The sequence below is a fragment of the Leptosomus discolor genome, chromosome 1 (genome assembly GCF_034619465.1).
Source record: "Leptosomus discolor isolate bLepDis1 chromosome 1, bLepDis1.hap2, whole genome shotgun sequence".
NCBI classification, from domain to species: domain Eukaryota; kingdom Metazoa; phylum Chordata; class Aves; order Leptosomiformes; family Leptosomidae; genus Leptosomus; species Leptosomus discolor.
The window spans coordinates 161,736,087-161,749,765 of record NC_141391.1 but is presented as its reverse complement, the minus strand read 5'-3'; the positions used below and the strand labels follow the sequence as shown (position 1 = coordinate 161,749,765).

At 52.4% G+C, this 13,679-nt stretch overlaps 2 protein-coding genes across 2 annotated transcripts; one reads left to right on the top strand and one right to left on the bottom strand.

Annotated features, from left to right (window-relative positions):
• The first annotated feature begins 2,783 nt into the window (after positions 1-2,783).
• Positions 2,784-5,184, top strand: LOC104354811 (urotensin-2 receptor). The gene is made up of 5 exons (XM_086461676.1): positions 2,784-3,886; positions 4,022-4,132; positions 4,215-4,273; positions 4,451-4,621; positions 5,036-5,184. Exons 1-5 carry the CDS (start codon positions 2,784-2,786, stop codon positions 5,182-5,184), a joined length of 1,593 nt encoding a protein of 530 aa, XP_086317802.1.
• Positions 5,185-6,378: 1,194 nt separating this feature from the next.
• Positions 6,379-9,860, bottom strand: LGALS1 (galectin 1). Its single transcript, XM_009961824.2, has 4 exons — positions 9,814-9,860; positions 8,492-8,571; positions 6,977-7,148; positions 6,379-6,586 (listed from the first exon to the last, which is right to left on the bottom strand). Exons 1-4 carry the CDS (start codon positions 9,820-9,822, stop codon positions 6,443-6,445), a joined length of 405 nt encoding a protein of 134 aa, XP_009960126.1. The 5' UTR covers positions 9,823-9,860; the 3' UTR covers positions 6,379-6,442.
• Positions 9,861-13,679: the final 3,819 nt, after the last annotated feature.

Genomic DNA, 13,679 nt, shown 5'->3' with positions numbered 1-13,679 from the left:
TGGATAATGTATGTGTGTGTGCGCACGTAACAAAAAGTGGTGGGAGGTGGAATACTGCCCTAGGGAAGATACTGTGAGGGATGTTCATGCCACTGAAGTTCAGCTGTCAAGTCTGAACCTCTAGTCAAACCAATGGAGAGATGTTTGGTCTCGCAGAGAGCAGCCTATGGCGTGTCTGATACAGATTTTGGACTCTCTGTCAACTTTACCAGAGCCTAGGGGTTGATGTCTGAAGTTAGTAATATGTGGATCTCTGCTCCTTCATTCTCTGTTCGTCAAAGGCCTGGCACTTTCATTCTGCCCTATACATTACATATGTATATAATGTATATTACATACACATATAATTTTATGTAGTAGTAGGAAGTCTGTATGTTCATGTCCTTCTAGTAACAGTTAGCCCTAACCACTAAATCAACCCATGATTCATATCTTAAAGATCATCTCTTAAAGCTCTCTTGGGAGAGCTGTGTTTCACATGCTCGAAGGACCAGCTGAGTTCTGCTGATGATTGTAGAACTGGATGTGTCTGCAATTTTAAGCAGAGGGGAGCTAACTGGAATTAATGAGGCAACCAGTATTTTAATTAGCTCCTAAAGAAATTAATTTAAAAATCTGATTGTAATTTATTTTAACTTCATAAATGAGCTGAGCTGCTAACTGCTAAGGCATGAGGTCATTTCTCAAAAAAAAAAGGCACAGACAATCCGAGCAAGGAGCCATGGCTCTTGATTGCATTTCCCGGGGCACATGGACTGTAAATCTTCCCATCAGAGCCAAATGGGCAAAGCCATGGTCTAAGGGGGCCCTCTGTGTGCTGAGACCACCACAGCCTGTTGGCAGTATTGACTTCCTGGATGAGAAACAGCACCACTCATCCTGCTGCTGTGACACAATGGAGCCTTCCACCCAAAAGTCTATTTTCACTGCAGTTTGCTGATCTCACCCAGTTTGGAGCATGACTGTTCTAAAAACCGAAAGCCATTGCAAAGCTTGTGTTCCAAAATGAAGTGCCTTCTGGTTCTGGTAACATGAAAATGGGTCAGTCCATTAAAAAGAAAGCTCAAGCTCCATCTAAATGACCTGCAAATTCAGTTCTTCTCTGGGAAGAAGAGTAGGGAGAGTGACCCAGGCATGCTAAGTGTTGACACAGATAAGCCAGAGGGAGGCCTCTGAAGTTGCCTCCATCCGTGCTATGTGTGACATGCCCACTCCTGTGGCACGGCCATGCTGAAGCTGTTGCAGTTGCACGCAGCACATTGGGTGGGAAGGTGCTTGGGTCCCACTGCAGCGAGGGCGGTACTGGTAGGATGCTTCCTTGGGCTGTTTGCTGCTGCGTTATTGCTGCTGGAGATGAGTGGAGGCATTTAACTCAGCCACAACAAAGCTAATACACCGACGATGCAAAGGAGTGTAGCTGGAGCGGCCTGAAAACCCCCATAAACTGATAGCAGAGCGCGTTTAGTAATGGCATATCATCTCTGCTCTGCACATTCTGTCCCTCTGTGTCTGTTCCCTGAGACGAATGAGGCTTGGACATGGGTGAAGACTGAGCAGGGTAGCGCAGAAGGGCATAGATGTCATGCAGCAATGTCCCGCTAGAAGGCAATGGTGCCTGCCTAACAGGCTTCTGCTCCCTGCTCTGGGGTGCAGCAGCAGGTCCTGAGGGGACGAGGGAAGGAGGGGGAAGGCTTAGAGAAGGAGGATGGTCTTTGGGGAGAGTGAGGAAAGAATGGGTCTGAAATATCCCGGAGTCTCTGGGAGCTTGCTGCTGACTGGGGAACAAGGGTGGAGCAGGGCCAGGTCATAGAAAATGTGAGATGTCCTACTGTCTGGTGGGCCTGCTTGCAAACTGGGGGCTACATCCATTGTCTACACCTCAAGGGGCCCTGATGTCCTTGGAAGGGAGTGGGGGGGAGGCCCTCTTAGCCCGGCTTGGCTAAGGGCCAAGGAGAGCAGTGTGGCAGCTTTCAGGGCTGGCCCTTATTTCCCTTCTAAAGCCACAGCGCGATGCTTTCTCCCCTGCTGCGTTAAGGAGTTTTGGCTTTCAGCTGTATCTTCTTTCAAATGAGGAAAACTGTGCAAGGGGCAATGAGAAAAAAGAAGGGGAAAAAAGAACAAGAAGGAAGAGGGAGCTGGAGGAAGGCACCAGGGAAGAAGGAGCATGTCTGCAAGAAAGAGGAGGGAGCCAGCATGGCTCCTCAGCTGGTGGCTAAGAACTGAGTATAAACTGGGACTGTGTTCACACTGGTGTGTGAAGCTGTGAGTCAGACACATTCCTACATGCAGTGGGCAAGGCAGCTCTCCAGGGGCTGGCTCCGGAGGGCAGAGCCCACCCCTCCAAGGTTTATCTGATCTGAGCGGAGACAGACCTGGGGGAAGAAGTCCACTTGTCCACTGAGTCTGCTGGTTTCTGTGGGCCCAGCAAATGCTGGAGAAGCAACACACAAGGAGCTGGTGAAGAGCAGAGACATTTCCTCCTGGCTGGCAGAAATTATTTTGCAACTATCAGTCTTGAAGGAGAGGGGACATCTCCTTCTCGGCCCTTTGGTGGGGAAAGAAAAAACCTCTGGATGGAGCTTGTGATGGACAAGATCAGCAAGATGGACTGGGCAGCTGGAGGTGAGGAATAGACTTCTCTGGAGTACCCTACGTCTGCTAAACTCTCACCATTCTTCCCTCTTGTATTAAGGCTAGATGTGTCCCATACAGTGAGGGGGGAAGGCAGAGGGAAGGAACAGGTTGCTGACGGTCAGACTTGCTCTTGCTCACCCTTCTCAAAGATGTCGTGTTATCCTTCCCCTGTCAGCGCAAGGTCTGGAGAAGATCCTGAGGGTGGCATCTTCTCGGAGGAAAGCAGCGGTGGGGGTGACAGCAGTAGTGTCCTGGGAGGGGACAGCCCAGTCACGGGGCCGCTGGGTGCAGTGCTGCTGGTCATGTGCCTCACTGGGATGGTGGGGAACATCTACACAGTGGTGGTGGCCTCTGGCAGGGTGGCAGGCCGCTCAGCAGGCTCCTTGGGGGTCTACGTGATCAACCTTGCCCTGGCTGACCTCCTGTACCTCTCGACCATCCCCTTTGTGGTCTGCACCTACTTTGCCCACGACTGGTTCTTTGGGGACATGGGCTGCAGGCTTTTGCTCAGCCTGGACCTCCTCACCATGCATGCCAGCATCTTCCTTCTGACCGCCATGAGCCTGGAGAGGTACTGGGCGGTGGCCAGGCCGCTGCAGGCCAGGCGAGCTGGCAATGCTTACCGCAAGCTGGCCAGTGCCATCCTCTGGCTCCTCTCACTCCTGCTTACGGCCCCCATGATGGCAATGACCCAGCTGCGGGAGGGGGATGGTCCCCGCAAGCGCATCTGCATCCCCACCTGGACGCCGTCAGCCTTCCGGCTCTACCTGACAGTTCTCTTCACCACCAGCGTCCTGGTGCCTGGCGTGGTGCTGGGAGTCGTCTACACCCGCCTAGCCTGGGCATACCAGTCCTCTGCCTGGGGCTCGGGGCTGCCGGTGGCTGGCCGGGCACCTGCCCGGCGGCTCTTCTCCAGGATCTCCGCCATCGTGGTGGCCTATTGGGCCTGCTTCCTTCCCTTCTGGGCATGGCAGCTGGCTGGGCTCTACCAGGGTGAGGGGCTGGGCATTGGTCCCACCACCCAGGCCTACCTCAACTTTGGTGTCACCTGCCTGGCCTATGGCAACAGCTGCATCAACCCCTTTCTCTACACCCTGCTCGCTGGCAAGTATCGCCGGTGCCCTGGCCACAGCGGGATGGGCACAGCACGGCCCCCAGCACCCTCCTGGGAGGTGGCGAGGGATCCAGTGGGAGGCCACAGCATCCCCCCAGCTTTCAGGGAATTGTCGGGGTCCATGGGGGAAAGCAAGGGGTGAGCAGTGCCCCAGGCTGGGAACATCTCCCAGCCTTTGTCTGGGGTCGAATTGAGAAATAAAAGTTTATCACCTTCCATGCCAGCGTGTGGTGTCTTCCATTGTCGTTGTTGTGGTGCCTTCCCCTTTGCAAGGCCACTTACCCACCTCAACTGGGAGAAGGATGCTTGTCTCGGGGATCCTGACTCCATCCTCAGGTCCTTCAGCCCTCACATGTCAGTCTCCACATTGCGCAAGGCCAGGGAGTGGGTGGAAGGGAGCAGTCAACCTCGATATATCTAAATTATACAGCTAGGGAACCCTCACCACCCCTCACCTCTTTGGTAGCAACGGGCCAAGCCATAACAAAGTCAGGACAACAGTGAGTCACAGATTTCACAGGACTGGTGAGTCACTTCAAGAAGCAGTCGCTCTAACAGGAGACCTGAATAAGATTCATCTTCTTGTGGTAAAGCACACACTCAGCTTTCTTCCCCCACCCTCCACAAAAAAAATCTTCGAAGAGTCTTTCTAAAAAAAGACTCCTAAGTGCAGTTAAGGGACATTGTGAGATTGCCCCGAAGTACAGTTTGGGGAAGTCAGCATATCTGCTCCGTTTTCAAGATCAGCCCAGCAGAGGAAGCTGCAAGGAGAGAGCTCCGCTATGTGTGCACCGTCACAGCTCATGGAGGGGGCCCTCACCAGCACCATGTCCCTGCTGTGGTTGAAATCTCCAACTTTATGGCCTACCAAGTGTACCCCAGTCTGCCAGACTGTCTCAACACCACTGCATAAATTGGGCCAGGTCTCTTGCCTTGAGGCAATCTAGCCTAGCATGGCTCAATTCCATACAGCTAAACACTTCTTATCCCCAGAAAGGATGGCCTCACCCATACCACCCCATGGGAAGAGTCCCCAAGCTATGCTGTCCCCCACCCATGCCTATGCACAGGGTGGCAATGTTAGATGTCCTATTTACTATTGTAGGTGTAGCCCTAAAGAGCAGGATGTGATCATCCAGAGCAGACTGGCTTTGGGCAACACAGAGCTTTAAGAGACATCCGGCTGCAGACCCTCAAGTTGCTTGTACACTCCAAGCGTTCCTGCCTCCCACCTCAAAAGCCCATCTTGAGCTCTTGTCTCCAACTCATCTCTCTCTTCTTCCTCAGCCCCCCAGTTCCTAGCAGCCAAGTCTCCCTCTGCATGGGTACCTGAGACACAGGACCTGGCAGAGCCTCATGAATTATGGAGCAAGAATGGGAGGTGCGGCAGCCGTAGGAGCAAGTTCCCGTGCTTCAGCTGCTCTGCAACTGCTTAAAGGGTGGAAATGCCCCAGCCAGGCCTGAAGGGAGTCCTTGTAGTATGTCAGATTGTTTGTGCTCCATGTTGCTCATGGCCAAGCCTGGAAGTGAGGACCCAAAGATTGGGCCCTTCCGTCCCAGGCCTACCCGGTAACTGCTGTGCACTGTGGAAAGGGCAGCTCCTACCTTCCCTATGCCCACCAGGCACAGCCTGCCCAACAGCGGTAGTCATTGCTGCCAAAGCAGCATTAGATTGGGAGAGCCCCTGAGGCAGATGCTGTCTGACACATTGGGTAACAACCCACAGCCCAGTGAGAACTATGCTGTAACATCAAACATGTCTCATCATCTCCAGACTCCTCAGAGGCTAGCCCCAGTTTAGACTGAGAGGTGCTCAGGCTCGTTTGAGCTAATATGAGTGAAGGGGTAACAAAAGCATAATGGACGCATCCTTAGCATCCCACACCCTAGCTGGGAATTGTTGCCTCTCCCAGCTCTGGATGGACCAGGGAAGGCACATGGGGCAGAATAAAACTGGACTCCTCTAGGTTACTGCCCTCATGTGCCACATTAGCACAACAGGATTTGTGCTTCTGCAGTTATGGGAAGAAAGGATTTGGATGGGAAGCCCACTACATGTTCTGCCACACCCAGCAAGGCATCCTTTTCTACTGCTGTCCCCATATAGCAGCAAGAGGTCCCAAGAAGACATAGGAGAGCTGTGTCATGAGCAGTATCTGCCTTTACAGAGGGGCGCAGGCCAAAGCTAGCACAATTGAGGACTTTCCCCTCACGCCATGCTCCACTAGGTTTACCCAGTGCAGCAACTCAAAGTTGTCTGAGGCCAACAAGGGATGCTCAGTTTAGGGAGAGATAGTTTTCATCAACCCACTTTACTCAGGCAGGGTGAGGTGTCAGTCTAGAACTCAAGAGTGGATGACTGCCTACGGGACCCTTCCACTCTCCCCTCTAGTCACATCTAGCCCCAGTTTTTCCTCCTGAGGCTCTCCTTGGGCTTTTCACCTTCTGCCTTCCCAAGCCTTTACTGCACACTCTCCTCTCCATCCATCACTTTAAGGACCAAGGCTGGCACAATGCCACCCACTTACAGTACTTTGGCAAAGTGGCTACCCTCCTCCCCCCCATCCCCCCCAGCAAGGTGAACAACCCATGTGGACTTGTAGTATGAAACATACTAGATTGAGACAGAGTAGACCAAAACTCTTCTTTATTGATCACTTTTTCTGTATCTTTGAGATGGAGTTGTCAGAGGAATTATTCCCAGCTGATGGACTGGAGCGTGAAGTCGCCTTGTGTATCAAAGTAGTCAAAGACAGAGAGACCAAGCCGGTTAGGGAACGTGAACTGGTGGCCTGGTAGGTGGACCGTCAGATCATTTTGGTTAACAGCGAAAGTGACCTGCAAAACAAATGGAAGAGTCAAAGTTTCTGCCAAGATATCCTCAAGTCTTCCCCACTCCACTGCATTGCTGTGCCACCCTCTGATGTGCAGAGTGAACATGCTCAGCAGCATAACCTGCTCTTTAACAGGAGTGTATTCTGGTCTCCCAAGAGATGCCTATTGCCTATTAAGTTCAATAGTAACTTCCTTTTGAGCTAGCTGGAGCTTGCACATTTGATCCTCACCCTCCATCCCTGCTCAGAGTGCTGGATGGTGGTGCTGGCCAAGCAAGAGAAGCCACCCATCTCCTGTACAGACAGTCCTGAGACAGCCCCTGCAGTTTGTTGCCTTGTGCCAAACACCCTCCCTTCACCAGGGCAGGTACAGAGAGTGCATCCCAGGCCTCACCTCCACTGCACCCCCCTTCTGGAAAGGGAACACAGTCTCCCTGTGCTCTGCACCCCACTCTTCCACCTTCTTTGAGTTGCACACAATGGTGTTCACATCACCATGAGCATCAAAACGGGGGTTGAAGTGAAGCCCGACATGTGAAGCATCCTTCCCCAGATTCATCACAAAGCTGCAGAGAAAGATATCAATACTGTTTTAATCAATACTATGGTAACATGTTTGCTCATTACCATGAACATATCGGGGTCTGTTGCTTCAAGCCCAGCTGAGGGTAACCAAAGAGAAACACTTGGCTAAACTGCATAGCTTCCCTAAAAAGATGGTGCTGTGTCAGTAAGAGGTACTCTCTCCTGCTGCGGTGATGAGTCCCACAGTGCCATCCCTGGGAGAGACACAGCTTAGTTTCCACAAAGCTTTTAACAAGAGAAAGGTTCAGCACTTAGCCCTGAACAGGGCATTATCCTGCACCCAAACCAGCTCCCAAGGAGTCAGTTGCTTTTCATAAATTTCCTTTCAGCTCCAAACAGTTAGCTGGTGCTGCACCCTGCCTGACAGCCACTGCCTTCTCCCCGCCCTGCAGGCAGCTGAAATAATTACCATGTCTTTAGCTATCCCAAAGCATCTGCAGTGGCAGTAGGAGGAAGCAGCTTCCCAGCCCAGTGTCCACCTTGCCTCCAGGCCTCTTACCCAGATGAGAAGAGAGGAGGCATATTATTTGGCAAGAGAAAGACCATGAGGCTGCTCTCCGACGCTATCGAACTTCAAAGGCACTGAGAAGAGCTAGGACATGTTTCCTGGAACACTGCTAGTGCTGGTACAGCAGCTATGGACTCCACCTTACCCACCAAGAGGCCTCACCAGCCACAGACCTGCACAAGGGCTGGGGGCTGCTGCAGAGGCTTCCCTGGGGGTCCCAGATGCCCCATTTCCTGAAGAGTTAGGAGCACATTTCTACTTACTTCTACCTGCCTACTCACCGCCTTCCTCCCCTAGCGCTTGACAGGCATCTCCACAGGGTGAAAGCAAACTTCAGCCTGAGACACCCTGCTGCAACACGCAGCCTTTCCATTTGCACCATTAGCTTAGAGCATCCAAGACCTCCCAGGTGCTTGGCCTAGAATCTCCTCCTGCCCAGTGAAGCAAGGCAACATAATGGTGTCCCAGCTCCTGGGCCGTCTTCGTGCAGGGGAGAGGATGTGGCTGTGGGAATGGTCTCAACCCAAATCTCAGTACAGACACAGGTTCCATTTCCTTCACTCTGCGCTAGAAAGGATGTGGTCACTGCCAGTGCATGCAGCTGGGGCTTCACATCTGCTTTGTCTTAGCCCCTTGGCAGCAGTGTGTGTCTGCAATGTGCATTAGGCAATGACTCACAGGGAAGCGCTGCTGGTGTTAACCCCTTCCAAAGCAGCTCTTCTCCCACCCAAGGGAGGGATTCCTTCTGTCCCACACCAGCAGAAGACAACTCAGTGTGGTGCCTTAGCCATGCCTGGGCAGCATAGCACAGCTTACCTCTTGGCACTTGGTGCAATTTTCCCTTTGACAGTGAGGCGCTGGCCAGGCTTGAGACCCAAGTTGGTGCATACTGGTCCCTGGGGAACACAGAGGCAGAGACATTAGCTCACTACCTGCTGGCTCACTTGCTCTGACTTGGCAGCTCTCCATGCTGCCTTGCAAGACAGTGCATTGGTTTGGATGGCTGGAGAGACAGGGAAGCTCCCTTCCCCTGGGGCATTGCACTAGTGACATCCCAGAGAAGTTACTCCAGTCACATGGGACATGTGCCCAATTTCCCAACATTTCTCCTGCTGCTTTCATCAACATATCTGTATTTCACAGCAGTGAAATGTGAGTACCCGCAAGCTCCCATCACACCCAGCCTGCCCCAAACACACTTGTGTGCCTTGTGGGTCTCACCTCATCCCACACAGGCCTGGCTGTTCAGGGATGGAGCCTCCGCTCCCTTCTCCTGGCTTGGGTTTGAACTTTAAGCCTTGCCCAGGTCCAGGGGCTCAGAGGCTTTTGTCCCCAGCTCCTAAGGGCTTGGGGTTGTTTTTTTTTTTTTTTTGCAGTCTCAGCCTTTGCAAGAGCATTCTCTTACTCCGTGTGCACATCTCTCCCCAGTTTCTCATATGTACTAATTTTTTTATCATAGCAGGGGCAAGACCCCAATAATAATAATAATCTTTCCCCATCCCACTTTAATAAGTAAGCCTGCACTTGGGACACTCCCTGATTAAACACCCTCAGTCTGATGAAAGGTAAATTAAAGAAGTGCAATCACTCTTCTGACACAAGCATCTCTTCAGCCATCCTTGACACTCACAGAAGGACACCTCTGTATAGCATATTTCCTTACAAGAAAGGGAGACATATCGATTCAGTGACTCATGAAAACTTCAGCCAGGAAGCAAGCAGCAAGGCTGCCCAGAAGAGATAGATGCTCAGAGAACAACAAATATTACCAAAGCTGCTTCCCCAGAGCAGAGCTCCTGTAAAACAGGTTACCCCAGCTTGGGAGCCAACCCAGCAAGGACCCCCCACATACCTCCCCAAAGGGATCCTGCAGGTGAAAAAAAAAATTACTCCTGCCAGAACAAGAAATAGCAGCCACCCCTCTGTAATGGATGCAGCAGGAATCCTTCCTCCCCAGCAGCAAGAACCCAGTTCTAGCAGATCCTCTGACATGGAGGCTGATGAGCAGGTGGAGAATAGTGCAAGTACCCTCACACCAAGCCAATACATTCCTCACAGTCCCACTCCATGAAGCACCACCTCCAGCACAGCTGCCCCAGCAGCCATGCACCAGCTGCCCCATCCCTTTCTCTACTCACGCAAGACATGGTGCTGCTCTGCAGGCTAATGCTCCTCTCCACCAAGGTGCAAGAGTCCCAGGCAAGTAGCTGAAGGGGCTCCACCCTTGCCTTTAAATAGATGGAGAGCTGAATTGTCCCAGCCCTTCTCCACCCCACCCGCCAATCAGACCGAGGAAAGGGTGGGAGGGGTTGGTTTTGCGGGCAGGGAGGGCCTGTTAGGCAGAGCTGCCTCCTCCCACCATCACCCAGGCTCCTCTCCAGGATGCTAAACCAAATGCTTCCAAGCAGGCTGCTGGACGCTCCAGGAGGAGATCCAACTGTGTGTGGCTGTGAGGCCAATGGAAAATAGTTTTACAATGAGTGTTTTACTATGCTAGGCTTTTATCCCACACGGAAAATGATCAGATGGATTGTGACTTGGCGGGAAGGGTCTGGGAGTAGGGCTGGGCTCTTCAGCTCTGGCTAAATCAGGAGCAGAGGAAATATCACTGAGCGCACATAGTACCTCAGAAACTCTTTGTGGTCCAGGTGAAACCCCAGGAGCAGAGGACCGAAGCTGGATCCAGGGTCACCCAGCTGCACTACCAAGCCTTCCTGTCCCCAGAGGCTGCCCAGGTACTGACCCAGACCTTGTAGGTACAGGAACCAAAGGTGGGAAAATAGTCTGTATTCTACAGAACCCCTAGACACCCTCAGAACTGTGCAGTTCATCTTGGCTGTAGGGCACAGCAAGCCAGGAGGAAGCCGTCTTAGATGGATGGGAAGGAATTATCCAGGAAATCTCGGTGCCTGGCTCTTGCACCTACCCTGGACACAGCTCGGGGGCTGAGGAACAAGTGGATGGGGGCAAAATGCTCCATCAGAGTAATCCATAGGATCTATATGTCTCTCTTTTATCTGCCTCCATGTTCTCTTTGTGGCAAGTATGATTCACTGTGGGTGAAAGGATGCCTTTGGAAAAAGTTACCCAATTACTACATGGCTCAACTGTAATTACACTGAAAGAGGAGGGAAAAAATTCAGGCAGTGGGCCAAGCCTGTGGCTTAAAGCTCTCCTTGTCTTGCATATTTGCCTCTAAATCACAAGACGCTCTGTGATTTCCTTGAGAGGCCCAGAACTGAAACTCACTGAAACACTTTCTTCTTGCCTTTCTATGAGGCCCATCAATTCCCCCTCTGCTGAGGACATGCACATCAAGCATGACCCCAGAGGCTGTCAGTCCTGGGTATTTCCAGTTGGTGTCATCAATGCCAGCCGTGGTAGCAGGGAGACCCTCTTGCCTGCTGGAGCTGGGGAGGGCATGGACAGGCTCCAACCTTTGGCCAGGTTGCTAATCACCCCATATCACAAGGGGGCTGGAGTAAAGACCAAAGTGGGCTTCTCTGCTCTGACATGCCCATTCCCTCTTTCCCCCTCTGGAAACCTGCCTCAGGGTTCAGCCCTTGAGCCTGATCCCTTCCATGTGGTGCGGGACGAGGAGAAGTGCTCCACACCAGCAGGAGAAAAAGTAACTAGAGCCGGCTTCCCTCTGCTCGGGACCTGTGTGTAATTAAATCAATTCATTTCAAATCCAAGATTTTGTGAGACCGAACGCCCACAGAGGACCCCAGGCATCTCTCCAAGGAGATGAGCTGCTGCTGGAGCCACGGTTTGGCACGTTGCAGGGGCCAGACTAGGAGGGGCTGTTCCCTTGCAAGAAATGTGGATGGGGAAGGGAAATATGTAGATTATTTGCTCATTTAGAGCTGGAGATGGGGGAGGCCTTTTAAAAGGTTGGGGATAGGTTCTGTGTTTCCTGCAGTGTTCCTGGCAGCTGGGTGCTGCAACCCAGCCTTAGCAGCCACCAGCTGCTTGTGTCATGTCTGCCCAGGGACCTTCCTCCAAATGCTGCTGGGAAGACTGGAGACCAACTCATGGATAACATGTGATAATGAGGGAAGGGATTACCATCCCAGAGGAGACACCGGAAGGGCTATTCACATCAAGGAAATTCAGCCTTCAGACTTGAGTCTACCTTGGGCAGCCTGTGTTTGTCTGATGGAAGTTCAGGTGTCTCTGCTGACTTTCCAAGGAGCCTTGAATTAGATGGCATTAGCACGAAAGGCTAATTACCACATGCAAGGGGGCCATGGGGTGTCCCGTTACCTGTGGGCCATGGGCTGCCTCCATCAGTACAATACCATCTCTCCCTTTGTACCTCTGGGTTGCAGACACTATGATGAAGTGACAAAATCTAAAGCTCCAGGATCGGTGTCCTCATGAGGTATGGCTAAATTCAGGGGAGGGAAGGTCGCTGCTCACCCTGATGGCACACCAGACAGAGATAGTGTCCCCAGCTTCACTGACACCTGCTCCACCACACTGAAGATGCAGGGGTGCTTGCCCATTATTTTCAGGAGCAATGTGGTGTAGGAAGAGCCACTATGGGGGTTGAGAAGGGCAGAGCCAGGCTGACTAGAGCTGGCAATCCTCACCTCCTGTCACCTCATTCCTTATTAGTGTGCGGTGGGTCAGCCAGCTAGGGGATGTGCCAGCAGGTTATCAGCCGATCCGATCTGCAAAGGATGGAAATGAGGAAGGTGAGGACAGATCACAGCAGACCTTGGTGGCATGGGCTTATCCTGCTGTGTGGGAATTCAGCACTGGGATAGGTCCCTTTTCCTCTACCCTTCCAGCCAGGCTATTCCTCACCAGGAGAGCTTTCCTGCATCACATTGCAAATCCTTACTTTGTATTAGAGGGGGAGCCACTGATCTGTACCTTGGGAAGCAAAAGATCTCCTTTGCCCGAGCCCAGGGGAGTGACTGGACCTGATGCTGTTGCTGCAAACAGTGCCCTTGGCCATGCCAAACTGTTGGCCAGAGGGAGATGCAAGTGTGGAGAAGGGAGTAATGTCTGTGGGATATTACTTCAGCAGTGCCTCATCTTTGGTTATGAGAGTGAGGCAGGTGGTGTTTGCATCTGCACCTGCTTTCTCCAGACTGGGACTGTGTGTCCTGGACAGGGCCAGGAGAAGGGGATGCAGAAGAGCCAGCTGCCATGACAGGGGCAGACCAAATTCATAGCCAGCGCATGTGTGGAAGGCCAGAGATCACAGATAAGATCCCACCAAGCATGTCTTATGCTAGAGGTAAGGCATCCCACTCAGATCCTGACCCTGGGCACCTCCACTGTGGCCCGTGCTTCAGAGACAGCCTGGCTCCTGGGAGCGACTTGCTGCCCTCTCACTAGCCTTTCCTTGCACCATGTCCCCATCTGCTCACTCCTCCTTGGAAAGTGCAAATTGCCCTTGTATGGTGAGCAATCCCAGACAGTCCTCAAAGAACTGCTGCCTTTGGGGCCTGAGCTCACCCTCTGATGCTGGCTGTGACCCATCATTCCCACAGAAGGGACCAGAAATCCCCATCTGTAGCCAGGGCTGCCCCTGGTCTTCGTTGTAGCTCTTATCCCAGGGCCTCAACCTTCTTCCTGCACTCTCCTTGACACCCAAAGAGACTGTGCTGATCTCTCCATGCTGAGATGGCACAGTTTCTTGAGCTCCCCATGAGCTTTCCTCATGGACACCCCCACCCCTCCCAACCTCCAAGCTGTAATTCAGCTTAGGTTGAAGAGGGAAACATGATTGCTAAGGGTGAGTTTCATCATTGCAAGTAGCTCTCATTTAGGGCCTGCCTTCTGGTCTAGCTGATAGGCACAGGTATGCCTCAGCATACCCAGACTAGTCCTGCATGCTGAGGGCTGGAGTCCAGCTACTGCAAGTTGTGGGGTTGAGTTGAACTGCTGGGCTGAGCTGTTGGGTGGCTCTAACTAAAGTGGTTTGGCAGCTGCCAAAGAAATAGCCCAGTCAGGCAAATGTCTCAAGCAAAAGAGGGAAGATCTGCCC

Bases quoted from the DNA above. Each gene is read 5' to 3' on its own strand.
- LGALS1 (XM_009961824.2), bottom strand. The intron at 7,149-8,491 runs GTAAGCTGTGCT...CTTTCTCTGCAG, and splicing joins ATTGCACCAAGTGCCAAGAG to CTTTGTGATGAATCTGGGGA. The intron at 6,587-6,976 runs GTGAGGCCTGGG...TTTGTTTTGCAG, and splicing joins AGAAGGGGGGTGCAGTGGAG to GTCACTTTCGCTGTTAACCA.
- LOC104354811 (XM_086461676.1), top strand. From the start codon at position 2,784: ATGTCGTGTTATCCTTCCCCTGTCAGCGCAAGGTCTGGAGAAGATCCT. The intron at 4,133-4,214 runs GTGGGTGGAAGG...CCTCTTTGGTAG, and splicing joins ACATTGCGCAAGGCCAGGGA to CAACGGGCCAAGCCATAACA. The intron at 4,274-4,450 runs GTGAGTCACTTC...ATTGCCCCGAAG, and splicing joins TCACAGATTTCACAGGACTG to TACAGTTTGGGGAAGTCAGC.